Source organism: Pseudopipra pipra, chromosome 3, assembly GCF_036250125.1.
Source record: "Pseudopipra pipra isolate bDixPip1 chromosome 3, bDixPip1.hap1, whole genome shotgun sequence".
NCBI classification, from domain to species: Eukaryota; Metazoa; Chordata; class Aves; order Passeriformes; family Pipridae; genus Pseudopipra; species Pseudopipra pipra.
The window spans coordinates 12,575,719-12,603,454 of record NC_087551.1 but is presented as its reverse complement, the minus strand read 5'-3'; the positions used below and the strand labels follow the sequence as shown (position 1 = coordinate 12,603,454).

Here is a 27,736-nt window from a genome sequence, read left to right as displayed (position 1 = left end):
ATCTTTCTGTTCTCCCTCAAAAGCACCTGTCAAAAATCTCTCGTGGAGATTTTTGAAATGGTAAAGAACTCCAACTCCATATGCATACAATGGGGTTTATGGCAGCCATCATCTGGCAGGAATGAGGAAGCCTTGGGGGCCCCAGAGGTGCCATTTGTCCTTGGGGAGGGGACAGGGGATTTTCTACCACCGAGGCTGGAGGGGGATGGCAGTGTTGGCAGGGCTTGTGGAAGGGGGAAAGCGCAGCCCCCTACAGCCCCCCAAGGTGTTGCAGCAGCTTATCAGCCCATACCAGCTGTGGGAAGCTGGGGTTTTAAAGGCGTTTCAAAAGCACACTCATTATTTTTAGGAACCTGGAAAGGGACTGACTGGGTCAGACCCCAGTTGTGGCTCATTCAGCTTTTTTTTCACTAGCACCCAGCCAGCACCCACATTTCCATGAAGAGCTTTCCCTAGTGAACCAGGTGACTGCCTGCTCCCTAATCCCTGATAAATCCCAGTCAGCTAATGAGACAGACTGCTGACCCAGCAGCCAGGCTTTGCATGCCTTGCTTGAACTCTCAGCCTCAGAGCACATCCTGGTGTGCAGTGCATCCCAAAACCAGTGCATCCTGATGGCGGTGCATCCTGATGTGACTTGCATCTCAGCATCAGGACATCCCAACAGCAGCACATCCCAAGGTGCAGCGCATCCTGGCAGCAATGCATGCCAACAGCAGCGCATCCTGACGTGTGTCAAGTGTATCTTGACAGCAGCACATCCCGATGTGCAGTGCATGCCAATATCAGGGAAAATGTGTCTTTTCTGGGGCAATGCCTCCCATCTGCATGGGTCACCCTGCTGAAGCAGACTCCAGCTGGGCAGAAAAATGGTAGCATGGAGATATGGTGATGATGAGTTGAACATAAGGAGGGAAAACATCTCTCTCAAGGATAAAGCCAGGGAGTGGATGTCAGTGGACAACCTGTGGTAGCCTTTCCACTGTATTTGAGCAGTAGCTGTGGCCCCCTCTGGAGATGGAATTGGGCTCAGATGGGGAAGCTGCTCATCTGGCTGAACTCACCTGGCTGAATCTTTCTGTGACCTGCCAGAGAGAATCCAAAATCCAAATCACTGGACAAAAAGAGCAAGAAGCTGCTGCCCCATTTCTTCACTGTTCACACAGCTGTTGGGTTTGGTGCATAGAGAGACGTCTTTTGTGAAAACATCAGAGAAACCCTGGGTTTGAGGGCCACCAGCAGCAGCAACTGGTTAATTGAAGACCTGGCAGGGCTCTGACTTACATGGATGTGGCTTTGGGAAGTTAGAGCCCGTGTGGATTTGTTGGTGTCTAGTAAAAGCAGTGTATTTTTAAGTACAACAGGAACATTCAGAGGGGGTAGCTTTCTGTCCTCTATTTAGCTACCAATTTGAAGGAAACTCTTGGAATTTCGCTACCTTTGCAACCTTTGCTGCTCTATTAGGCTTGGTAGGAACACATTGAAGTTCCCAGGGAGGAAACACCAGGCAGTGAGATTGAAGGGATCCAAGCAACAAAAAACAGTTAGACAGTGCAGTTAAAGCTGGTAAGGGGCTTCAGAGACCTCCAGAGACAGACGCTCACTCAATCAGATTTCTATGTCAGAGTCTGAGAGCTCAGGGCTCTGCCAACCACCTTGTGAGAGCAGACATCTCTCCAAGGGGGTCATGATCTTCACAGAGTTGTGCTGGACCATGTGCAGGGGATAAGAGGCACACAGGGTCCTCCAGCAGCCTCATCAAGGCTATGGATACCATGGAGAGGATGCTCAGGGGTTGTTGCTGGGGTCTGACACCCCACAAGGACTTTACAAGAGTGGCTGGGTGCCATTTCCGCAGGGAGTGGGACTCAGAGGCTCATTGGGGAGCAGCCGGACAACCTGGGGTGATGCTGGATGCCCCAGGGGAGCAGAACCACAGTGAGTGGGCAGCCAGAGAGACAGCGCCAAGCTGACGGGGGGAGTGGGAAGGAAGCGGAGGTATAGGTGGAGAAAGACAGGGAGACACTGGGAGTGGCAGGGTCCGTGGGAGGCAGGGAAACAGGAGCCCGATGAGTCAGCCTGGTGGGGTTCTTTGAAACTCAGCAGGGAAGCACAGGCAGGGCAGGTTCTGCTGCAGCCGGGGGAGCCATCTTCCCCCAGCTGGCACCTTCTCCATCTCTCCCTGCTCAGTCAAGGAAAGCAGATCACCCTCCGAACTGGGGCAGCTTGTGGAGCTGCTATTCTCTCCTTCCAAGATAATGCTGGCGTGGAGCCACTCTGTCTCCATCCGCTGTGGTGAAGTGGTTCCTCATCTAAGCAGGAGAGCTGCCAAAACCTGGCTTGGAAGCACAGCTTTCCAGTGGTCAGGCTTGGCCCCAAGGCGGCAGCACAGAGGGTGTTGCACAGGCATGACTAGGGCAGTAGCTTTGCTCTGTCAGTCTGTGCCACCCCCAGCAATGCTCACATCCCCCAGACCTCCTGGAGATGCCATGCTTTGAGTGGGAACCTGCTCTCAGAGACAAGGGCAACCCCTCCAGCAAGGCATGATGCGTGTTTGCAGGCATCTGTTGAAACCCATCTGAGTCACGCTGGTGCTGCAGGCATGCGATGGGGTGCGGGGCGGGCTGGACAGGAGCGTCTCCAGGAGTGTGTTGCCTCTTCACAGGCAGATGCTGAGCTGCGGCACCAAGGGCAGCCATGCAGGTAGAAGGAAAGCTGGGGCTGGAAACAGCATGTACCCCAGGCGAAGGTTTCTTCTAGAGCAGGGGGACATTTCCTCTGTGCTTTTCTGTGGGCTTTTAAGACATGGTCCTCAGAGGTCCCCACATCCTTCTTGAAAGACCCTATGACATGCTCATCCTCCACTGGATAATCCAGGGAGGCAGCAGGTTGAGAAAGGCTAGGAAAGAGATACTTCCTTCTGTGAACCCTCTCTCTGTAATGTGGCTGGGATGCAAACCCAGGGCTCCTGGTGGTCTCATGGTGCCCATTCCTGGGTGCTGCAAGGACCTCCATGCTCAGCATCCCACCTCGGATGGAGAAATGCAGAGCATTTCAAGGAAGGGGTGTCACACCAGGGTGTTTCCTGCAGAGAACTGGGCAAAGTTTTGACACCCAGCCTCCTCTTCATGTCTCACAAAATATCTCTTAAGAGAAGCATGAGGGTTCACCAGCCAAGGGGGTGTCAGCTGGGTGTTTGAGTGACTTGCAGCAGCCCAGATGTCCCAGCCCTGGTGTTTCAAGAACATCACAGAACACAGACAATAAAGGTTCATCTTCCCAAGGACGTGAAGCTGTGGCCTTTCTTTCATGGTCAGTAAACTTGTATAAATCCCCCCCACCTGAGTTCTGGTGGGAGCCAGAAACCGAAGGTTACACTGTTGCATTGCCAGGCTCCTGTATCAGCCAGGGTCTCATCTCTATCTGGCCTGATTTGGATCAAAATCATGAGAAATCAACAGAAATAGGGCCCTGGGTGACTACTGTCAGCCTTGTGGGCAGAGTATCCCCAGCCCCTGTAGGTGTACCCGCTGGAGTCCCTCCACTTCTGCGCAGGAGGAGTGATGGCTGGGGGCAAGATCCCACTGGGGGCTGAGCGTGAAGGTCCCTTTGCTGGATTCCATGCTCTAAGACATCGCCATGGCATTGCTGAGGGACTGTGCCTTTCAACAGTGTTTGTCTCTGCTGGGCTGTGCAATCAAACCCATGTCCCTGCCCAGGCCATGTCCCTCTGCAGCTGCATCATGCTGATCATGATGAAAAGTAGCCCAGGCAAGAAGAAGAAAGGACAGGGCTTCTTAGGATCACAGCTAAAATATTCATTACACCTCTTTTACTGAACATCTCTCCTCTGCTCTTCTCAAGCCTCCTTCCCTTGCTCCCTGCACCCAGGTCCTTGCCCCCAAGCATGCTTTCCCCACTTCTTTCTAGGTGCTGTATCAATAGGGGTGAGGCTGGCAGCGAGATGGGGTCCTCCAGAAGGGACAAGTCCCCCTGCTCCTCGCACATGGCCATCAATTCAATCTCCCCACAGGGTTAGCTTGGGAAGGAGCGGGGTTTGATTGTGACTGCAACACATGGCTGATTCATTGTTTGATTCCATCTCTCCCTCCTCACTCACAAATTATTTGAGTGAAATGAAATAAATTTTAGTAGTCAAATCTGTAAGGGGGGGTCCCATTGTGCTTTGACTCTACAGGACGTTCTGTACGCTTAATTTGATTTACACCCAAAATGTTAATTTAATGAACTGAATTTTCTCCCACACTCAAGTAATGCTGAAAATTAAACAAGATCCTATAGAAATCTTTGTGTGCCATTATCTCATTAGTGTAATTATTTATTGAGTGATTACAGTGCTTGGGCTCTACGTGCAACATCACTTCAGTGGGTGTATGGAGAAGGACACCAGCAGCCCACAGACACAGATAGTGACATGTCTGTGGGCTGCCTTGCCGAAGACGGTGTGGCCCCAAGGATTCAGCTTCATGCTGCTGCATGTGGCTCCCTGCAATAGTGTTGGTGGGATCGTGCTGTGAGCATGCTCCCCAGGCTCTTCCAGGTTAGAAAATACCAAGGAATGGTACTTTTAGGAAAGGCAGTATGGTTTTCTTATGGGCTCTGGCCAAGCAACAACAAGGCTTGGTCAACAGTCTGTATTTCTACCTGCTAGCTCAGGGGGAAGGCAGCCTACCACCACTGAGATGCTCTACTTCATGTAGCTGATGTCTCTCCATCCAGCTCTTCTTGCCTTGCCAGAGGCTGCAAGACTTTCTCCACTCTGTGTCTACAGTGGTGGTGGGCACACCTCAGCACTGACCACTCATGTCAAGGCTCCAGAGCTCATAATAATAATTTAGTTCCTGATTCAGCTGTGCTTGTGAGTGCACATCTGAATTGTAAGTGAAGTGTGTCCTCCAGGACCTCATTAAATAGGAACCTCAAAGCAGGATTTGAGAAAGCCGAGATGACAGCGAAGTTGTCTCTTGGTTTGGAAGCATTGTGATTAATGTCATTTACTACCTCTTTTGGCTTAAAAGACAGGGAATCATTAAAATAAAAGAAATTTCAAGTTGAAAGCATTGCAAAAAATCAATTAAACCCCACATAGCTGCATTTTGTCCTGGAGCAAAATCTCAGACATAACAGAGAAATTACACAGCCTTCAAGAGAAAGAAAGAGAAGGTTTTACTTGTGGTATTGCTGAGGTATTGCCAGAAGGCATGCTGAGGTGACTTCTTACTGGTACCTGCAGGAGTAGGGGCAGTAAGTAAGTGCCCCCAGTCCTTGCCGCCACTCCCAGGGCCTATCTTGTGGGTCAGCGGTCAGGGCTTAAAAGCCTTTCTAGAGGACAAAGTGCTGAGCGGGGGGGTAACTCCTCTGCTGGGATAAAGATGTCTGTGCCTGTGTGTTGCTCAATTAGACCTTATCAAAACAGTGGGTAGGGCTGCTGTGCCTCATGGCTGAGATTTCCTGGCTGGAAATACCAATTGTTGGAGGAGATCTCTGACAATGTGTCAGCTGATGCGGCACTTGGGGCTGGAGCCAGGGCTTCTCCAGCTCTGACGGTCCAGCCAGTCCCACACCCCCATGTCTCAGACCCACACAAGAGCTCACACCTCTTTGCCCCTGGAGCCCAAAAGAGTAATGAGGACCTGAGTCAAGCTGAAGTCTTTCAGTTGGCTTCGACATTTGAAGGTGTGTCCTTTCCAGAGGCTCCAGGTCCAGCCCCTGAAGTTAAACTTTTGTCTCGAGGAAACAAACGGTGAAACTCCCATCAATTCCCCCTGGCCTGTGCTTTGCCCTTAGGGAGGAGAGCTGAAACCTTAGAGAAGAGTGACCAAGTTTGAAGGGAAACCAAGCTGGGGAAACAGCTCTTGGTGCTCAGTCCCACCAGCCTCAACTGCTCCATCCCTGTGCTGGCTTTGCTGCAAAGATGTGCTTGGGGAGGAAGGCACCAAGTGTGTTTCCACTGCATTTAATTAAAAAGCAGATTGAATATTAGGCAGGAGAAGGTACTCCTGTTAAATACCCAAGGCCACACCAGGCATAGGATTTGCTACACTTGCAGACTTTTCAGTGCAGTTTTGTGGGTTTTCTTCTGCTTCTTTTGCTTCCTTTCCCAACCCCCAGCCTCCTGTCTTTATTTTATTTCCACTTCGGGAAGAGGGGTAGAGGACAAGAGGCAAATAAAAAAACAAGGAGTGGGGGGAGAGGAAAGGCTGTGAGACATTTTTAATTTTAAATCAATTACTGAAAACGAATAAAACTTTTTTTTTAACAGAAGAAGAGCTTGTCATCAAGAAAAATAGTAACAGCTTTCTCTTCCGGCTGCTGCCCCGAGGGCCTCTTCCCCGGCGCCCTCGGGAGTCTTCCCCTCGACGGGCTGTCCCGGGGGCTCTCAGCGCAGCCCCCCGTGGACGGCGGGACCCGCACCCGATAGTGGTGAGCACTCTAGGCTGCCCGCGGCATCCCAGTGCGGGGGCTGGCAGTGGGTCCGACCCCATGGGGTCCCCGCCGGCAGGGCGGCAAGCAAGCGGCAGCGGCGGGGCTCCCCTCCTCGTGTGGGTTTTTTTTTGTTTTTTTGTTTTTTTTTTTTTTAATTTTCAGACGTTAAATTCTTTTGCAAACATTCATGCCTTAGGAAGGGCTGGAACAAAGCTCAGCTGCTCCAACCGGTCGGACAGGTAAGCAGACTTGTTGACACCGTTATGTTTGCAGCACGCATGCTCCTTCCCAAGTTTCCTGGTGCATTTTTCTATTCCACCTTATGAAACTTTCCTCCCCCCCCCACCCTCTCCCCTCTCCTCCCCTCCCCTTCCCCTCCCCGTGCCTCGGCGGCTCTGCCCGGTGCGTGCGGTCCCGCTCCCTCGGACGGCAGCGCAGCGCCCGCGCCCTGCCGGGCTGCGGGCGGGCGGCGAGGTGAAGCCGCCGCTTCGCTCCGTGCCCGGCCGTGCCCCTTGCCCTCACTATGCCCAGAGCCTTCTTGGTGAAGCGCCGGAGCCCGCAGCCGGCAGTGCGCAGCTGGGATGGGCTGCCCGACGAGGAGAGAGCCGACACCTACATCCCAGGTACGGCGCCGGCGGGCTGCCTGCCCGCACCCGTCGCTGCCGGGAGGAACGGAGGGAGCGGGGTCCTCGCCAGCCCCCGCGGGCTGCGGACGGTTAGAGTTGGGGAGAGGGCTTTGCTGGGCCGAGGGAGCCCCGAAGGAGCGGGCGTGCGGGCGGGCGGTGGCTTGGAGAGAACTGTACTAAACGCGGGGAGGGGGGAAAGTGGGCAACACTTGCGGGAAAACTCCCCTCCCATCGGCAGGAGTGCTGCCCCCGCCGGGAGATGCCTCCCCTACGACTGGCACCGTCTCCAACCCCGGGGATGGCGGGGCGGGGGGAACGTGTGTGTGCCCGGGAAGGTGGGAAACTTCGTTTGCATGAGAAAGGTGGCAGGGGAAGGACAAGGACGGACCCAGGGCGGCGGGGGTGATGTACTCTAGGCCTCCTCCTCCTGCCCTTGTCCGGGGTATAACGGGAAGGCGGCGGAGCTGGCTTGTTTGAACTTTGGGACCGTTCGTGTTTGAGTTTCCGATTGCAGCGTGAGCCTGGGATCCTCCCCCGCCGCCCGCGGGCCCGCCCGCAGGTTAAACACCGGGGCCCGGCGGCTCCCGCCTTCTGCGTCCCCTCCCCTGCCCCTGTCTCCGTGGTCCCCCCTCTTTATCGCGTCCTCACCTCGCTGCAGGGGGAATCGGCTGCGTGATGCTGGGCTATGAGGACAGCTGCAGCCTGGAGAGCAGCGGAAGCAGCGGGACCCGGGATGCTGAGCCCAGCGACCCCCCGACGCCCCAGCCTGCCTGCGGCGACCTGGGCATGGCCGGAGGGATGCTGCTGGACCTGGCCGTCAAGCGCCCCGTGGTCAGGTCGAAAATCAAGGTAACCTCATGCAACCCAACCATCTTACCACCCGTGATGGGGTGACCACAGTTCAAGGTCAAGGCTTGGCTGCTGATCGGGGACACCAGGTGCCAGCAGTCCCTTGGGCTGTCTCTGCAAGAGATGACAGCAAGAGGTCCGTGAACATGCTGGCCATAGGATGGCAGCTGCAGGGCAAGCTTCATAAGCGATATACTGTAATCTTCCAGTGCCCTTTGCCTTCTCTTATCCTTGCCTGGGACATGCTGCCCCTGACCTGCTTGGCTCGGGTCCCGCAGGAGCTCTGAACCCAGCCAGGAAGGACCAGCCCTGGCAGCTAGGAGTCATGCCCCATGGTGCGTGGGTGGATCTCATCCCTTAACATGGGGCCTCCTTAAAGACTGCCTTCTAGGTTGTAGTCAAGCCTTCACCAAGGGGGGCTGGGGTGAAGCTTCACACTGCTCCCCTACCCTCTTAACTTATCAAGATAGCAGCTAATTAAAGGTTCTCCTCTGAAGCTGTGAAAGGCTGTTTCCACCTTGAGGTCGACTGGCGGCCTAGGGTGAAATGAAGCAATTATCTGTCCACTGACTTTGTTGAAGAGCCCCTCTGCTGCAAGGGCAGGATCTCTGGGTGTCCCTCGGACAGAACCAGGAGAACAGAGCCCTGATTTCCCTCCCAAGGCTGAGAAGGCAAATTACTCATGGTGCCTCAGGTCCCCATGGTACTGAGAACTTAACACTGACCTCCCAAACAGCACTGAACATCCAGGGTCCCCTCAGCAGAAGTGGAGACAGGCCAACCCAGCCTAGGAAGGAGATGTGTTCACTGCTGGTAGTTAACGCCTCCTTAAACCTTGGCTATTGCTTCGCTGGACAGAGCTGTAAAAATTCCCATTGTCTCTGTGGGATGACAGACTTTCAATCATCATATTCTCATGATTAACATTATGTTTTCACCCTGGTTAAATGCAGCTGCTTGAGGAGGAGTTATACCCCTGTTGCCCAACAGATTCTTCCCAGATGGCTCCTCCTCTAGTTTCACACCTCATGGTTTCACAGCTGCCGTTTTTTACAATTTCAAGTAGCACTGCTTCAGTAGTAAGCAAAGGAGGAGGACTAGGAAAAATAATTGGCTCTTCAGGAAAAAAAAACAACCAAATGTATTCCTGTCTTTGTGAAGAGCTTGCCCTGCTGCTGTTTGATTTTACCCTACTCTGTATAATTTAACCTGGGCTACTAGTAACTGTCACAGCATTCAACCCATTTCAGTAGAGTTGGGTTTTTCTCAGAGTTTCACAGAAACTCCTCAAAAGCACCATGAGGGCTGATGGATGTGTGTGCATGGTGCTGCCTGCTCTGCTGGCTTTCTCACATCCTGAGTGTCTATCAGTGAGCATGTCTCTATGTTCTCCCATGAATGGGTAAACTAGCGGTGAAGTATTTGCAACTTCCAGAAATTGAGCTTTCCCTCTGAGGAACGATCTTCCCCAGAGCTGAATCATCAATGTCTGCCTTCGTCAAGTTAGGTCATGGTGTTGGCACAATACTTTTGGTGCTAGGAGTGGGAATGAGATTACCCCTTAATGTCACTCTGCTGTTAATTAACGAGCCAGGGAGACCAACGGAAGGAAATTAGTGCCATTGTTTCAGTCTCTATTGAGTTAGCACAAGGTGCCTTAGGTTTATCTCTCCAACCCACTCTTTTTATCACTGCTGGGACCCATAGCAGCTGGAAGCATGATTGGCAAAGGCATCGCATAATACAACTTTCTCATACCTTGGAGGACTTCCCATCTCCATCCGGGATGTTAGCTGAGTGCAGGAGCAAACATACAGGCGGCCCCACAGAAAGATGTTTGTAGCCTAAGCCCTTGTGCTTATGGATGTGACTGGACAAAGGTTGTTGCCTCTGGAAGGTATCCACTACACAGGCTTTGTTTTAATCACTGATTCCAAGCTGGTGAGCGTTGCATCAGTCCCACTGCACATTAAATACCCCACTTGATTGCAAGGAAAATGTGAATGTTTCGCCCAGCAGGAATCTCCTGAATACTTTCACTTTTCATTTTTAATATATCCCAAGATTTTTTTTAATGCCACAACAAGCCATCCCTCCTTATTTTGGTTTTTTTCTTCTGCTGGTCTTCTGTTGTTCATCTCGATGCCCACTCACCCAGTCATCTTCCATTCCTCAGTTTACCACTGGCACCTGTAATGATGCTGCACTGCATAGCTGCGAGCTGTGTGGCAAAGGCTTTCGCTTGCAGCGAATGCTCAACCGTCACATCAAGTGCCACAGCCAAGTGAAGAGACACTTGTGCACCTTCTGTGGAAAAGGCTTCAATGACACCTTTGATCTGAAAAGACATGTCCGGACCCATACTGGTGAGAATGCGTTCCCTGGGGACTCACGGGAGGCTCTGAGGAGTAGGAGGTGGGAGGAGGGGTGAGGTGGAATAAGGACAAGGAGAGGGTGAGGGTAAGCTATCAAGACCATGATACAAAGCCCAGGTTGACAACGTTTGCAAAAAATAGTGGAGTTGCAGTGGAGGAAAGGGGAAGACATGAGTGTGGACAGAGAAAAATCCTGGGAATGATGAAATCTGAGAACAGCTAGTGAAATCTATGTGAAGTAGTGCGGGTGTACGCCTGACATCCAGACTCAATGCAGACACAGCCACATGCTGCAATGCCTGGGTCAGCAAGAGTGGGATAACCCACTGAGGATAACCTGCCTGGGATAACCCGCCCGGGATAGCAAATCACCACACGTTATTGTGAGACCAGTGCACAAAGACAAGCAGAGGCAAGAGGTGGATGAAAGTGCTTTGCCCTCTAGAGGCAGCGAGCAGCAGTTTCCTGTTTTGTTTTTTTTTTGCTGTTGGGAACTTTCCCCACTGGCTATTCCACAGGATGGGGTTGTGGCTTGCTTTTCGCACTGTCTGGAGAAAACCAGAGTGTTGATCATGCTGTGCCTGCAGCTTCTTTAGGGAAACTAGGCAACACACCTGACTTCTGCTAACCCTACATGCTGCATCCCTTCCTGATTCGGGCTACCAGCTCCTCCAACTCCCTTTTGGAGCTGTTTCCTTCTGCACGTCATGCTGTCCAGATCACTTTGACCACTGGCCTAAACCGTTTTTATTCACTTGTCATGTGGGGTCACAGCATGCATTAAAAATCAGGAGCAGTTGGTTGAAAATCACCTGACAGTGGTTCCTGCTCTTGCTCTTGTATTGCTCTCTCAGGCTGGAGGGATATGCTTTCTGTGGCCACTCTGCTGTGGATTGAGCTCCCGAGTCCATCCCAAATAGTGGTGGTTGTGTTTCTTTGAACCAGTTCTGTTGCCTCAAATACAGCTCACTGCTACAGAAGTGCTTATCCCAGCCTGGAGCAGGGAGAAGGCTGCCATTTTGATTTGCTTCCTTTTTCTTGGTGGAAGCAATGGCTTAAATAAATGTCAACCCCCATCCTCACCAAGGGTGATGCTTTCTGGCAGGTCAGGTTGGCTGTGCTCAGCAGGCTTAGACTTTGCACTGCTGGGCACCCAGAAGATGCATCCACCACATCTCACAGGCACATTCCATCTTTCCAGATGTGCGGTTACCCAATGGGAGCTGGAGACTATGTGGGCTTGCTCTGCAGTGCCCTTTCTTTGGCTTAGACACCATTAACCAGGTGTCTAAACTGCTAGAGGCGGCACAAGTATAGTTAGTAGGTAGGAGCTGTTTCTTAGCAGTAGAACAATAGAACTCATAAAAATTATGCCCATTTCAATGGGAAGGCGTTGGCTAGAAGCCAGTGTTTTGGGCTGTTTTGGTTTGTTTGCAAAGCTTTCATTTGGAAAGTAAAGCTGCTGGGTGTGAGCAGGGAGCTACCACTGGGATATGGCTGAAGTGGGGAGTCAGTGCTTCTAAAAGAAGTGATTTTTCGATCTGTATCCTCATCCTTTGAGGTTAAGAAACTTAATCCAAGACAGTCTCTGTTCAGAAGCTGTGGCAGGTAAAGTTGAAATCTCTTTGCAGGATTGGAACCAATTTTGTGAAACACTGGAAGGGGAGAAGGATCCTTTTACTGGACAGGAGTGAAAACCCTGGAAATGTGAATCTTATAGTTAGATTGTCCCCAAATTTACTAGAAGAAATCTGCTGTCACTATTTCTCCTCTCCATCTTAAAACTAGGATGAACGCACACATACACCGTATTTGCCTGGTGCCTTGGGTGATGGCAAGGGTGAGGGCTGGCTGCAACAGTGGTACCAATACTGTATTGATGTGTATCTTTTCCAGGCTGAGATACGGCATCTCTGAAAGCAGTGACCTTCTTCATATCAAAGGTGGTTGTTGTTCAGGAAAGCTGGGCTATATTTGAATATTAAAAAGAAGGCAAATGGTAGTGTGGGCTTTATTGTGTAGCTACAGGTGATCATCTACATGTGCTTTACTGGGTGTGGGTGTTTCAGTGGAAACTGTCATGTAGCGTTTGAAATGAGACTGTGCAACAGTAGTGTCAGAGAGAATAAAGGCATCCCAGTCTAGCTTCAGGGTATGAGCAGACTTAAACATTAAAAAGCATCTAAGATACATGGTAAAAGAAAATTTTAAAATGATTCCTAATTGATGAAGAGGTTCCCACAGTCCCGATGGGCTGTGCCATCCTGGCACTATCTTTTTTGTGCTTGTATGCATGCCTGTGGAGCACTGGAGCAGGCACCAAGGATGGTGCCTGCAATTTAAACCTAATTGCCTTCAGAGGAGCATAAAACTGCACCCAGACTACCGTTTGTAAAAAATACATTTTTGTGTGTGAATCCTAATGAAGGTTTGGGCTTTCTCTCCAATTGCAGTTTAATGTAACTGAAGCAGTCTCACTGCAGTAGGCATTAGGAAACTTCAGTGTTGATAGTTAAATCCGGTGCACTGGGATAACCTCTTTTTACAAGACTTGCAAAAACGCAGTTGAGATGCTGCTTGTTGGAACTTCTGTTTAGCTTGGATTTTTGGTAGAAGGATCAGCGACTGAGCGGTAACACAGTGCAATCACAAAGTTACATCTGTCTGAATGGACACACGTGCTTTGCCCATTTCTGCCTGGCTCACCATAGGTCTGATCTTCCAGATCGTCATGTATCACCTTCCATGGGGAAAAAAGGAAGTTAGGTAACTCCTTATATCAGTTTTAAGGCTGGTCTTTGCTTGAAAACTTACTGATCTAGTCTACTAAGTAAAATTCCAACTGGTTTAGGTTCTTTCAAGTATTGCTTAATCCTCAGCTATTTAAGTACTGGAGGGTTGTTGTTAAATCAGTGTTGATTGGTGGTAAAATGGATGTCCTTTACTGCTCAGTATTTCTGTAATGTTGGTTGTTTGTACTGAACGAAATTGCCCAGGCATTCAAATCACAAGCCGGCTCCTTCTGCCTCCTCTGGACACACACAGATTTATTTCACAGATTTATTTTGCAGAACATGCTGAGTTGGAAGGGACCCACAAGGATGATTGAGTCCAACCCTTCTTTCAACTTACTGAGTTTCTCTTCTAGAATTTGAGCTTGTAGTCTCAGTCATTGTACTTATTGTACAAAAGTGCTCTCGCTCCTTTGAAGCACTGCAATAGCTGGGCATTCACACTAGGCTGCCATTCACTGAAGCCTCAGTAAGTTTTGCTCACTAAAAGAGAAAAATCAAAATCTTACCAAGATAGAAGTTTTCATTCATTATAAAACCCAAAATGACAGGTTAGCTGAAATTTTTACCTAATCACAGAACTTCAAAAAGTCAAGAGGTCTAAGAGTAAGTTTTGCAAGAGCTGTAATGGCATCCTTAGGACCAAAGCACAGTTGGGACCCTGTTATCATCAGCATCTGCCTACACCTTTTCAAAACATTTCTAGGTTTTCTATGCCTAAATATGTCAACCCATTCCTGAAAATCTTAGCCTGAAAATAGGATGTTTTATTTAGATAGGTAGTTCCTTGGGCTAGTAGCTCCCCGCTGCTAGATATGTGCTCAGTAGCTGCCAGAGCCTTGCTCCTAAGCCAGCTTTAAGAAACGTAAATCAGAACAATCTTTTACTGTTGCAGGAATTCGTCCTTACAAATGTGAGGTTTGCAACAAAGCCTTCACCCAGCGCTGTTCCCTGGAGTCCCACCTCAAGAAGATTCACGGTGTGCAGCAGCAATATGCCTACAAACAGAGGCGAGATAAACTTTACGTGTGCGAAGACTGCGGCTACACAGGCCCCACGCAAGAGGACCTATACCTGCACGTTAGTAACGTTCATCCTGGAAGTGCTTTCCTGAAAAAAACCTCAAAAAAACTTGCAGCAGTTTTGCAAAACAAATTGAGCCCTGTCCTGCAGAGGAACTCCAAGGATGATGACAAAGATGAGTAATGCAGTGGATTACAGTGGTCTACAGGAATGAAGTTTACATGTAGGATGAGATATATATATATATTATTTTTTTAAAAACAATTTTGAAAAAAGTACCTGCAATTAAAGGGATGCTTTAGTTAATGGGACTCTCTTGTTGCTAGCAGAACCTCAACTGGAAAGAAATATTCCCATTTATGATGGAAACATCAAACTTTTTTTATCTGGCCAATAAAAATGGAAAGCTTGGAAGAGGCTGTCACCTCTCGGAGTATTTACTGAACTGACATTTGGGCAATCTGTCTTCCGTTTCAGCTCTACCACACATCAGCTGCCACTAAGTTCACCTTTCCCCAGTGTATTTTGTAAAGTTAATTTCTGTTACCTCCTGTACCAATTACTTTTGAGAGGTTTGAGTGAAAAGTGCCAGGTAAGAACAGCTACTAGTACATTGTTCTATGCAAATTTAATTAAAGTGTCTTAAGAACAGGAGTACATTGTATTGGTAAATAAGTTAAAATGTGCAAATAACCTTAACTCTGCCCCCTGTGCAGTAGCTAACAATTTATGGAAGGGTGATCCAAGGTGAGTTGAAACTCTTCTGAAAGGATGCAGAACTTTTCCTCCCAAACTTTCTCTGCTGGCAAATTACATTATTCCAGGGCAGACTTTTGGTTTTGATTTAGGTATTTTAAGCCATGAACTTACTCTTATGTTTAGATGCAAGTGGAACCTTAACTCTGATGTTCCTGGACTTGTCATGCTTTGAGGATTATTACCACATCCTTTTAACATACATCAATATCGACCCAGAAACCCAAAGAAAACTTGAAGATAAGTATTTTCTGTCATGATGAAATGCAGTTTTGTCTCTATTTTGGGGGGGGGAGGGATGTTTCGGGATTTTTTTTTGTTTTATAATCAAATGCTTCTTCACTAATACAACAGAGCAGTGCAATGCAGTAAAAAGGGGGACTTAACCTGTCTCTGCTTCACGAGATCAGTGCAAAAATGCAGGCACGAATCTGGCTGCTCATCTGTATCCACTGTCAGTTTAGAAGGGTCCTAGTGAGACTGATGCTACCGGGGAAGGATATGATTATGATGAGGGACTGGTACTACCTCTCTGTGCTTTTGGATTTCTGTAGTCCCACTCCAGCTCCTATTGACCCAGGACAGTTAAAAGGGTAGCCTGTGGGGACTACTGAGTGTGAATTTAGAGATTTAAAAAAAAAATAAAGCTGTACATTTGGGGAGGATATGCTGTATTCTATATATGTTGAAACAACAGCTGAAATTAAGCCACCTAAAATACAGAGTCCAGCATAGCCAGTACTTTCATAGTCATTACTGCTAATATGAGAGATTCTGAGCAATTTTGCAAGAATTTTAAAAAGCTTTTCCATTTGCTTTAGTTTTCTAAGGCATCTGCTTGGGTTTTTGTGGGGAAAAGATTCTAAGGGTTTTAAAGCATTCCTAATGATATTAATACTTTATTCAGCACAACTGTTGGTGCCTGGGACCTTGAAAGCAAGGATAATAAAGCGATGCTACTGTGTAAGAACAAACTTGTCATTCTATGTAGCAGGAAAGTTCACAGAATAATAAATGGGAAGTTGCTGGGAAAAAAAGCATCTGAGGTAAAGTAGAAGATCCTGACTTTGCAAAAAGCTTATGCACTGATCCCCAGTTCTTTGGATATCATGCCATTACAACTGAACAGTATAAAGAGAAGGTTGCTCGCTCTGAACAAAAAGCTTGCTTGATGGCAAGTAGTCACAAAACTGCTGGGCTAAGGAAGGCATTAACAGCTAGTTCAGCCAGTTGTGCTGGTGAGACTCCTCCATAACCTGCTCAATGAGGCCTCAGTCATGAAACTGCTGAGTTCTGCTCCAGGGCGGGACTGTTTAGGACAGTCCCTCTGAGCAAAGAGACTAGTGTTCACCTAACTGCACAGGATTTGTGTGCTCAGCTCTGCTGAAACCTCAGTCCTTACACTGGTGCAGTGGAGCCAGGGCTGAAACCCTCCCTTTGCAACTAGAGAGACATTTTGTGTGTGTACGTATGTGCATGGGCTGTTTTTTAACCCCTCCTGTAGCACATACTGGTTTTGGTCTCCCTCCTGTATCACTGCCAGAGCAAATCCCTATGGAAAGAACCACAGGCACACTGAGGTGGCCACAGAAAGCACTCACAGTAACAGAGAAAGGGAGAAGTTAAAAAAGTAAAAAAACCCTCTCTGGATGGAGAGCAAAGCTCTGAAAAGCTGCATGTTGTAGCTGAAGTAACTGCCCTGATTGCCTGGCAAGTTTTTCTGCAGAGGATAATGCCCTGTGCACATCAATTTAACAGTCTGGCAAGTCAGTTTAAACTGATCACAAAGTGGGTTTGGGTTTGCGTGACACTGGCAATGGCCACCTGCCAGTTCTGTTACGGGACAAACAAGTGCTAGCCTGTGTCACTACAGAAATGCTCCAGAGCTTACCCAGGGATGCCTGAGGCAGCCACGCTTTCAGAAGTGCCTGACACGAGTGACTTCGACCACTACTGTCTTTGAAGACTGCCTGCCTTCTCCTGGGTCTCTGAGGGTATAGACTCAGCCAAGACTTGATAGGTTTACAAACCAACACCGCTGGCAGCCTTCCACAGACAAGGCTTTTATTAAACAAACAAACACAGATGAAGCCAACAGGTGCCCACACTGCCCAGGCTCCAGATTTGTTAGGGGGCAGGATGAGTTTGAACATTTACATGGTTCAGAGACATCTAACGGCTGTATGACGCACTGACGGAGAAAGCAATCCCACCCAAACATTGCCCAACTGTTCCCTACTAGCCTGATCTATCAAATCTCAATCAACACAGGGATTTCAGCCCATTTTATCACCTCCTGCTACTGCCCAGGGATCTTATCTCTTGCTTATACCCACCCTCTTTGTATCCATGGAGCTATCTTTCACAGAAAACTGGCAGTGTTCAGTGACACTGAACCATCCACTTGCTAGAATTCTGTGATGTGGGAAGACACTTGTAAAACAGGTAGAACTTCTGAGAGCTTGTGCTGTGTCTTCCTGGTTAGTCATCTCTGAACCCAGTTTTTCCATCCCCATGGTTTGACTTTTTAGATAGAAATCTAATTAAGCACAGAGTAATCATAACATCACTAGACCAGGTTTGAATAAGTAAGTACCACTATAACTAAGTTTCATTGACACATTTCCCTGGATCAGTAGTATGGAGGAGCACCAGATTAAACACTATAGCTATTTAAGTTTCTTCAGCAGCAAGCCTGTCCATTTTTTTTTAGGTATCATTCTGGCTGATTTTTTTGAAGCTTATGGGTTGGTCATATTTTTACTTGTAATCTGCAGTGGTATTGTGAAAACCCATACATACAATTTGGATAAAACAATGAGAATGAGGGAAAAAGCTTTCCAGGTGTGCAACACACAAAGCAATACTGCCTGACATCATCAAGGCTTATTCTATGTCTTACAGACTTGATTTTATAAGCTTAAAAATTAACTTCTGTTTCAAAGCATTTATTCAGAAACTTATCTGAAAAAAAAAAACAAAACAACAAACACAAACCCACAAAAAAACCACCCTCCAAAAACCAACCAGCAGTTCTTCATCCCTCAGAATGCCTGGCTTCACAGCCACAAGCCTGCTTTTATACAAAAACTCACCTGCACTGGCGTACACACTCACTTGACACTGGAGATCCTTCCACCTGGGTGGGCTCATTGTCGGCTCAGACCCACACAAAGTCAGGAGAGCTCAAGGCAGTTGCAGCCTCAGCCTGCACAGAGCTCACAAGCCTAAGTACAGAGCCCATTTCTTCTGTGGGCTGCACAGGCTGTGTGTTAAGAAACCTGTAGGAGGAGCCACTACGAATAGCCAAACTCCCCACCTTTCAGAAAACTTGCTGGAAATTTCTAAGAGTATTGTTTACAATTCTGCTCCTCTCTTACTGAGCCACTTCTGTTAAATTATCATTTTGCTGTAGTATATTAAACAAGACTTAATGAGAACTTTCATTATAATTCTTAGCACAGGTCTTCCAGTTGTGGTTGTAAGAAAATCCACAAATAGTAACAAGCCTGTTAATAGAGACCTTTGACATGAGCAAGAACTAAACTGACTGAAATCCAGTCTACTATAACAATTCTTTATCATTTGCATTTCCCTCAGCTCAGACAATGCAGATGTTCTTTTGCTTTAGTTCACCAACACTTTTCAAAGTTTTAGTTCTGCAACAATTTTTTTCTCAAAAATTACCGAAGAAGGATGACTTCATTGAACAGTTTTACTTGATAATAAAAACTTTTCTATAAACCTTAGGTTGTATAAACTGGGAGGGGGGGGAGGGGGGGAAACACAGGCTAAATAAGTTGACTTTGTCCTGCATGGACCATTGAAGTCACCTAGAACATAAGCAAATACATATTCTCCATTCAAAATTCACATGTGGATTTTTTTTGGTTTTTGGCTTTCTTTACGGTGGAAAAAATACCCCTGATGGTAAGAAATTAGCCAAAGTTATTAAAAAAAGAATAAAAGTGGTATACATAAACAAGTCTTGTTTTGTCTCTGTGCTCAGACCACTTGCTGCTTCTTCGTTTCTTCTCAGTTTCTGTCCATGTACTCTTCAAGGCGCAAAAGCCACTTATTCCAGTACTGCGAGCACAGATCAGGATCCATGAAATGTGGATGCGCAGGGGAGCCATTCTTATAGGCAACCACGATGAGTCCACAGCGAACCTACATTCAAAAACAGAGCGCTGTCAGAAATTCAACATTCAGATAAAATTCTAAGAACTAAACCTAACTACAAAACATAACAACACATACATATGTTTCTTAAATAAGAACTGGGGAATAAAAAAGGGCAATAATTCACCATAAAATACTTGGAGACTAACAGTCAAATGCTCCAAAAACCCAGAGACCAAAGCTCCGACCAGAGGACATGAACTTTGACTATGAAAGATATTTAAACCTTGTAGATGGTGGTAAAATCCCCAGTGACTGATGAGGTTTTGCCTGGGGCCACATAACCAGACTGATGCAGTCTCTGGCATCAGTCTGAATGGAAACAGGTACTTAGGTATGTTCAGACATTCTTCATACCTGACAAATCCAAAATCCCAAATCAATCCCAAACAGCCAGTGCTAGTAGGGGGGCAGGAGGCTAATAGCAGAATTCCAGAATTACTGCCCACATTTCCCTCTGTAAGGATGATATCTGTTAAGTGCTTGTGTTTACTGACCTCTACACTATTCTAGAAAGTCTTTTGCACAACCTATGAATTAACCTGCTCTCTTCTGCTTCATATTTTCCCCCTTCAATGTTTGTACTGAACTAAAAATCCTTCAGGCCAAGCAGGCTAGAATTGCATTTGGAGTCTTTAAAAACATTATTCCACTGTCTTCTGATTAAGTGATTCACAACACACTGCTTTCCCCAGATGAAACACGGTACAGCTTCCAAAGACCAAGTCCATCATTTAGTCCCTCATTTGTTAGTGCGATATAGCAACACATGATGCAAGCAAGGCCCTCCCACACCATTTTCCTGTTTGCAGGCTCTTTTGCTTTATTACTTCTCCTGCCCCTTCCTACTCTTGACACAAGTAAAAACCACACAGAACAAAGCACAGGGGACTGCCCACATGCCAAGTCACTGTGAGTTCATCTGACCTCCTAAGATCTGAGCTTCCCTTGGTCCCACTGAGCAGGTCTTTAAAATCACTGAAAATACACTGCTGACAGCCAAAGGCAGCAGAATTAGCAGGAGTAGCAGAATTATTTCACAGTATGTCTGCTTAACCTGATCTAAGACTGGGCTCCTTTGTCACAAATCCTACCAACAATTCCATGATGGACAGCAGCTTCTAAAGGCAGTAGGCAGGGAGAAATGAAGATGACGTGGGTGCTGCTACTTGTCTTGGGAGGTAGCAGGCCTACTGACCTGGAAGTCATAGTTGGCATCATGATTTATGGCTCCAATATATGCTGCAACCTGTAATGGGTTGTCATAAGTATTCTTCAGAAATGGCTTTGGTTTCTCTGAAGTTTTCCAGTCAATCACACATAATTGGCCTCTGCATAAGAGAACAAGATAGGACAATGTTTTAAACTTAAGTAGTCACAAGTAAGAAATGAGGGATGAGACAGCACATAAAGACCTATCACACTCAGCCTGTTTCACCCTGATGTCATGTTGCTCATTCTTATGTCTAAATATTTCTCTTCACACTGGCAGTTTAGATCTCAAAAACTAACACTAATACCTGCTGCAGTTCCTGGCAAATGCTGACAATCAATTAACCCTGTCCCACTCACACCCTGCTCCAGTAAGGAACTCTCCACAAGAAAAAAACAGCACTTCTGGCACTTCTGTCATCAGGTTCATCCAGGGGAGTTAATCTGTTTTGCTGGTCCTGGAGATCTGCCCAGCTTCCCCCCAGCCACTCAACAACATACCAGCTGCAGCCTGGGACACGGCTTCCCATACACCACAGACATTACAGGTGCCTTAGGGTAGAGGAACCTCACCGATACTTCGCCACGCAGTCTACCAGGCCCAGATACTGAAGGGTCTCGTGATGAACTCCACTTTCCAGAGCTTTCACTTCGCTGATATCTTCTAAGACATGTTCCACACTTGATAAGTAACCAGAAATAACACCATCTTCGCTCTTCTCCTTAACTGCCATCTCTTCAGACAGGAATATAGATTCCAAAGCTGAATGAAAGAGCTCTCCTTGGAGGAAAAGCTCTGAGAAAAACAGGAAAAAACACATTTTAGACACTACTTCAGATTCATATTCTACATATTATACAATGAAGCTCTTAAATCAGTCCTGTTTTTTGTGCTGAAAGCTTGAGGATGTGGGGAGAAGGGAGACAGAAAATAAATTGTCAACAGTGAAATTAGTATCTCTTATATTAATATTACTTTACTTTTTTAGTCTCGCTAATTACTCAGAAACAAAATACGAGTTTTAATTTATTGTATACAAAAGCATTTGTGAATTTCTAGGAATTAAAAACATTATTCTGGCTGCTTTTGCTGCACTTGCTTATTCTGCTGTATCAGTTCATTTGAATGGAACTGATCTCATGAAATGAGTGGGCACAGTTCCAGGAGTAAGGGCTTATCTCAGAAAGATAAATTTTCAACTGTTATATAAGGTTTGTTATGCCACCTTATCCATTGACGTGCTTAGTAATTAAAAAAGCATAATCACAGGATATTAGTTTTAAAAAGCAAAAAGCATAATAATTCATGTAAGGAGCACTCGGGTACTTATCAACCTCGCTACTTACTATCCCCTAGGTCCTCCCAGATCCCTTTCAGTCCTGTAGCTTGGAGGAAATTACCTTTGTATGTCTTATGAAATCAAAACCTCTAAATGCATGGAAATTTCATGGAAGAGGCTGCGCACACTGGATAAACTAAACAGGTAATGAAAAACTTCACCATAAATAGCAGGATATATTGGTTTTTAAACACTCAAGATATAATTTCAAAATGCCTATTTCCATCTTGTTACAAAGTAGCTTTGTATCTGCAAAGAGGCTCAGTAATATCAGCTGGAAAATATCTACTTGTAAATAGGTATTGGCAAATAGAGAAACAGAGGCAGACAGGATCGAGTAACGGATGTCTACAGTCTAATACTCATTTCCCACAGACTTCTAAATCCATTTTAATGGTTCTAGAACAAAGACCAGAGCTTAGGCTCATTGGTAACAGGTACACTCACAACATGCTCTCATGAAATGGAAACAACTTAAAGGATTTCCAAAATGCTTGACCTGTGTGGCCTGATACTGCCACTGTTAGAATATACCTGCCAGTTAAATTCTACTGCTTCTACTTTGCAATGGCACTGTGGTTAGACTTACTTTTGGTATACTTTTCAAAACCATCTTTTCCAAGTTCCACTATCATTTTCTGCTTCCATCTTTCTAGATAAAAGACTTGCTGTGGAGAGAGAGTTTGTTGAAGAATATGGGTAACACTGGGCATTTTCATTTTTTGTAACATGATTTTCCTGGGGAGGTTTGAATCACTGTTGAGAGGGGAAATTCTCTTGTCAGGGTTTATTAAAGGAACCCAGTTCTTGGGAGTCTTTGTCCCAGCTTTAGCTGGAGGTCTGTGTTTATCTGGTGGCCCATATAACAAATTGTCTTCTTCAAATATTGTCTCTGGTGTTTGGGCGCTGGTTTTGTAAGATGTAACAGAGTAGACCAAGTTTTTGTACTTTTCTTGGTCAACTTGTTCATAACTGTTTGCTTTTTTCTTTTTACTATAAATACATGCAGAAGTAGCCAGACATGAATATGGGAATTGCTTTTGACAAAATGGTATTTGAAAAAGCATTTCCAGTTTCCCTGGTTTCCTGGACAGTATCTGTAGGAATTGCATTCTGACAAGAAGTGTTTGTGAATGGTTAGAGTTTTCCTTCTTCTGTTAGGAACATCTGGAGGTTACAATATTTTCCCCCTGTAGAAAAAGACATATGTGATTTCCAGAATCATAAAAACCACCATCTTATTTTTGCCCTTGGCCAAACAAAGAATTGCTACAGTCAAAGTGTCCTCATATACTTCATGCCACCAAAACATCTTCAGATAAATAAGAGAAAGAACCAATAAGCAATGAAAAGAGGAAACAGTCCTGAAAAGAACAGGTGCTGGTCTGCAAAATCTGAAACGGGGCAAGCACATAAGGATGTTGCAAGTAGCAAAAGCTGCAGCAGAGTGCATTCCTACAGGAACCGTATCATAACTGCCATGAAAGTAAATACAAAAACCAGATCTGCCACAAACAACCCCTCAAAAGAGGGAGAGTGAAATTAAAAAAAAAACTACACAGAAGAGAATGAAGCAAATCTATTGCTATGAGGTTTAAAAACTTTTACGTTGATAGTGAATGCCCAGCTTAAGGGGTCTGTGGGGACAAGGTACCTTATGGAGAATAAAACCATGTTTTTCTTTTGTAGGAGAAAGCAGACAGCAGCAGTACATACAATTGTGAGACCTGAGACTAAGAAAGCCAAAAGAGAAATCGTATGTACTTCAAATATCTTCAGACTCAAAGAAATCTTTTAAAGTTCAGAATAAAATACAAAAGTATTTTTCTAAAGTGAGTTTCAAATATAGTTGTGTTTTGAGACACTTACGAAATTTAAAGGCAAGAACAGTAAAGGCAATACTGTACTGCATGGTAACTGCAGTGCTAAGTCCTAGGAAAGTTTTTGCACATGGATAAAATATAACACCTGCATAGTGGCATTTCACTCAACATTAAATATATGCAGAATTGAGGCCCTACTCTCCTACTGAAAGTTATCTGCTTACCATTAGAAAGTTCCCTCCACTCACTGCAAAGAAAGAATCTGCCAGCCACCATCAGCATTCTGTTGCAGACAATACTTTCACGTTATTCTTTACCTTCCCCACAGTCCTTAAACAGCACTTCACACACTGCCCGAGCTGTGCATGCCACAGGAAACAAAAATGTACTATGGGAAGTTATTTTGTATGGACAGATCCCATGCTCATGCACAACTGCTGTGGGGGTGCAGGCATCTGTCACACAGAACAGTTTCCAAAAATGGGTTTGTACTGGCTGCAGCTGATTAGATCAAAGCATCTCATAGCAAGAGGCTGAGACTTTGGACTTGGTTTCCATAAATATTGTTGTTCATCTGTAAAGGACAAAACCATCCAGCTGTACAAATTTAATCAGGAGTAGGCAGATACACTGCTCTTTTTCTTCACTGGCTTTACATTTTCACACTGACTTTGTATGATCCAGGCAAATCAAAACTGTTCTGTAACCTGATGGCATGCAACCTGATACAAAAGTAACCTCTCAAAAGCAAATCCAAACCAGGAAAACACAATAAGAACTTTGTCTCATGTAGCCCTAGCATTTGTGACCCAGTACCAGGTACCCTGTAGCAAATTTGCCATCCTGTTGTCAAACGGTCTCACTCAGTCTTTAGTAAGGGCTTCCTGTAATTACAGTGCATATCAATCAAAACAGTTAATGATTTTAAAACTGCATCAAGGTCCATAAGAGAATAATAGAGGAAAATAATGAAAGTACCAACTAGTTAGTTCTGCTACTGATTTTTTACAGCCTGATAAGGCATAAAGCAAGCCACCTCGCAAGGGAAACCTTACCAGTTAAGATACTTTGAATATGTAATTTCCCTTTTTTAATAATTACATTATATTTAATATCAAAGAAATTCTAAAACTGCTTTCCTTATCCAGCAGAACTGGGCTGGGTAGAGTTGCACTTGTTCTCTCATTTTTCACTATTCAACAGCAAGAATGGATATGATCACCTGAGCATCCTCTGACCTTCAGATTCCTGTAAAAACTACTCTCCTGCCTGCACAACAGAAAAGCATAGTTAGGTGCACTATGAAAGGACAAACAAGACAATTAAAACCATTTTACTGCCACAAAAGTATGCAAGTTCTGCCAAAAAATAGAAACACCTGCTTTAGACAGTTTACACAGCAGCAAGAAATTGGACTATGTGTTTTGTAACTGAAGTCCTGCCCTGCTTCATTTTATGGACATGTGAGGAAGTTTTACAAATTTTTGTGAAACATAACCAAATGTTATGTTTCCTGTAATTTCTTAAATGATGTCATAAGCTGTTTCTACAGCTCAGCTTGCTAGAAATTTGTAACAGCATAAAGAGGTAGTTTTTACACTATACATGTCTCAATTCTTCAGTTCACCCTGGCTTTTCAGTCAGTGAATTTTGTGTGTCTTCACTATTACTGCCAATTGATTCAATAAATATAAGAAGCTCCCCATGTTTTGTCATTTCAATATCATGAAGCAGCTCTCTTCTGCAAACCTGCTACACCAGGATTTGCAGCAACTCATTCTTCTCAGAGACTATCACATTTTTAATAGATTTTTCATTGTTGGAATGGGATTGGTTACCTGGCAGAATGTGCCCTTTGCTAAAAAAGAAATAATGAATGATGGTATCACATTTCAACAGGTGTCAGTTTGCTGTAGGAGGTAACAAAAAACAGTAGAAGCAGCAAAGAGATACATAAAGGTGAGGCTTTAATACTGTAAGAATACTGCTTCACTGTATTTTTTAATCATAAAAAGCAGTGCAAAAAAATTAATCTCTCCTCTCCTGAGATTTACCTCTAAATAAAGCTGTGATTTAAAATAAACCAGGAAAAATATACTCTTTTTCCAATGTAATAGTGTCTAAGCTTGTAGTTTCTTCGGCTATTGTTTGAAGACCATTAACATGTGCATTAATGGTCATTGTGTATGTGCATTAATCAGAACAGAACAGAACACATGTTGGGCAACTGACTGTGTATTTGTTACATCAGCCACAGCACAAAAGAAAAAGTTTATTCTGGCTTTTTGTCAGCTGCAGGAAGCAAGATGATACCCGATTTAGCATAAAGTTCATTTGCAGTAAGCTGCCCCCCCCAACATTTTTTAAGGAATAAATTTATACCGGCTCAGTGTTCTGAACCATGGGGCTATTGAAATATGGAATATTATGAGCTCTGCAGCTAATTAACTGCAACACTGATGCAGTGCCTCAGTGATTAGTATAAATTTTGATTTAACAGCATATATTACACTGGAGTAATACCTGTGGAAATGTTTGTGCACTCTATGAACTGAACCACCAGGAGAGTCTGTCTGCTGCTGTCCTGTTTTACAAAAAGAAAGAGGTTCTAGGATTGCTAAGAAATAAGGAACACTTGTGTCCAGCTAAATAAAAAATCATGTGCTTTTCAATAAATCACAGTGGCATTTCTGTGCAAATAACTTACATTTACATGAAAGAAATGGATTTGGAGTGGTTTGGATCTACTCTTGCCCCTGAAGAATGGAATTTAATTGATATTTCCCTCTGGGGAAGTGTCTCCCTTCTCTCTGAAAGGCTTTGTGGTTGAAGCCTGGCAGAATTACTTCAAGTGTTGCATGATGAGCCACACTGGAGGAAAGAAAAGAGGAAAAAAAAAGCAGGACTTAACTTTCCCAAGCAAGTTGACTTTGCAGCTCCAACAATAACTGAGCTAACAAAACTGAGGAAATTTTTCCCCAGACAGGAATGAGTGGCTTAACAGAAGAAAATCAAAAAGATTACTTAAGAAAAATTTCACATCTATAAAAACCTACCTCTAATTATGGTTTCGGAAAATAACCACCATGGTTTTTTCTCCACAGCCACCTGTCCAGCAAACAAAAGCACTAGCTTACTTCAGAGATAATAAGAAAGAGCCCCACTAAATGCAGCTACAGATCTGTTGCCCTGTGTCCCTAACTCCAGAACAAATGCACTGATAAAGGTATAACTTTAAGTTAACATCACAGGCTTTTCTCTTGAAGAAGTATTACTAAGTCATGTAGAAAGGCAACAGTACCCTACATTCTCTTTCTCTTTTTTTCTGGCTATAACTTAATAAGGCAGGGCTTTGACATCTGTATCACTTTTAGAACCTTACACACTTGCCCAGTCCCTGCCCCCAACCTCTTCTCCTTGGTTCCCTGCAGTTTGTAAACTAAATTATTGAACCTATCCAGGTTAAAAATACACCTCCCTCTTTTGGGGCGTTTAAAGCATGGAGAGAGAAAATTTAGCAACCCAGTTTAAAGTACAAGCCCACAGAGCTACACTGAAAAAAGTTCAAGCTTCATTCCCAGCTCAGCATTGGGAATGGAATTACTGGGAAACAGGGCTGTAACACGACGTCAGCGTTTCTGGCGATCTGTGAGAGCTGAGCTAACACCGGTGACCACCAAGTGCTCTCTAGTAGACAGACAACGTTTCTACATGGGTACCAGGCGTCCGGAAACGCGACAGGGCCGGATACCCAATCTCGTGCAGGGCTTCTCTCTCGATAAGTCACTCGGGACAAGAATTCCCGCTGAACGCGGGCATACCCACCTAGCCACGGCAGCCCGGCCATGCGGCCCCCTCGGTGACAGACCCGGGGGCAGGGCGAACAGGGTTCACCCGCCAGGGGTGCAGAGTGGGCTCGGCTCGCCTTCCTTTCACTCGCTCTCATGACCCCCGGCCCAGCCCCAAGGCGCTCACGACCCACGGCCCCGCGTTACCTCAGACACACTTCCCGCCACCGCCGCGGGAAGCAGCACGCAGGCGCGCTCCGCCCGACGCCGCCGCCGCGCTCACCGCGCACTGCGCCGCCGTCCGCCTCATGGGAATTGTAGTTCTCCTGCGCCCTGGCCCCTTCCCCTTCGCTGGAGCACCTCGAAAACTACGAGAGAGGCATGCCTGCTCTGTCTCGCTCTCTTTGGGTGTTATTTGAAAGGCTCTGAGGAAAACAACCCAAATCTCTAAATGCAAGGAAAAAATATAGCGTTTTGCCGCCATCTTGGATGAAGGCAAGCAGCGCCCTGCCCTCACCCCAGA

The 27,736-nt window shown here is 45.8% G+C and overlaps 2 protein-coding genes across 2 annotated transcripts; one reads left to right on the top strand and one right to left on the bottom strand.

Moving 5' to 3' along the window:
• The first annotated feature begins 4,390 nt into the window (after nt 1-4,390).
• OVOL2 (ovo like zinc finger 2) lies at nt 4,391-18,641 on the top strand. Its single transcript, XM_064647897.1, has 4 exons — nt 4,391-7,070; nt 7,732-7,922; nt 10,099-10,288; nt 13,985-18,641. Exons 1-4 carry the CDS (start codon nt 6,971-6,973, stop codon nt 14,293-14,295), a joined length of 792 nt encoding a protein of 263 aa, XP_064503967.1. The 5' UTR covers nt 4,391-6,970; the 3' UTR covers nt 14,296-18,641.
• MGME1 (mitochondrial genome maintenance exonuclease 1) lies at nt 18,570-22,791 on the bottom strand. Its single transcript, XM_064647892.1, has 4 exons — nt 22,192-22,791; nt 20,836-21,058; nt 20,249-20,381; nt 18,570-19,038 (listed from the first exon to the last, which is right to left on the bottom strand). The coding sequence occupies exons 1-4, from the start codon at nt 22,712-22,714 to the stop codon at nt 18,904-18,906; spliced, it is 1,014 nt and encodes a 337-aa protein (XP_064503962.1). The 5' UTR covers nt 22,715-22,791; the 3' UTR covers nt 18,570-18,903.
• Nucleotides 22,792-27,736: the final 4,945 nt, after the last annotated feature.

Excerpts from the sequence above, each read along its gene's own strand:
- OVOL2 (XM_064647897.1), top strand. The coding sequence starts at position 6,971 with ATGCCCAGAGCCTTCTTGGTGAAGCGCCGGAGCCCGCAGCCGGCAGTG. Across the intron at positions 7,071-7,731 it reads AGCCGACACCTACATCCCAG|GGGGAATCGGCTGCGTGATG; the intron begins GTACGGCGCCGG and ends ACCTCGCTGCAG. Across the intron at positions 7,923-10,098 it reads TGGTCAGGTCGAAAATCAAG|TTTACCACTGGCACCTGTAA; the intron begins GTAACCTCATGC and ends TCCATTCCTCAG.
- MGME1 (XM_064647892.1), bottom strand. The coding sequence starts at position 22,714 with ATGCAATTCCTACAGATACTGTCCAGGAAACCAGGGAAACTGGAAATG. Across the intron at positions 21,059-22,191 it reads TTTTGAAAAGTATACCAAAA|AGCTTTTCCTCCAAGGAGAG; the intron begins GTAAGTCTAACC and ends TGTTTTTCTCAG. Across the intron at positions 20,382-20,835 it reads GACTGCGTGGCGAAGTATCG|AGGCCAATTATGTGTGATTG; the intron begins GTGAGGTTCCTC and ends TCTCTTATGCAG.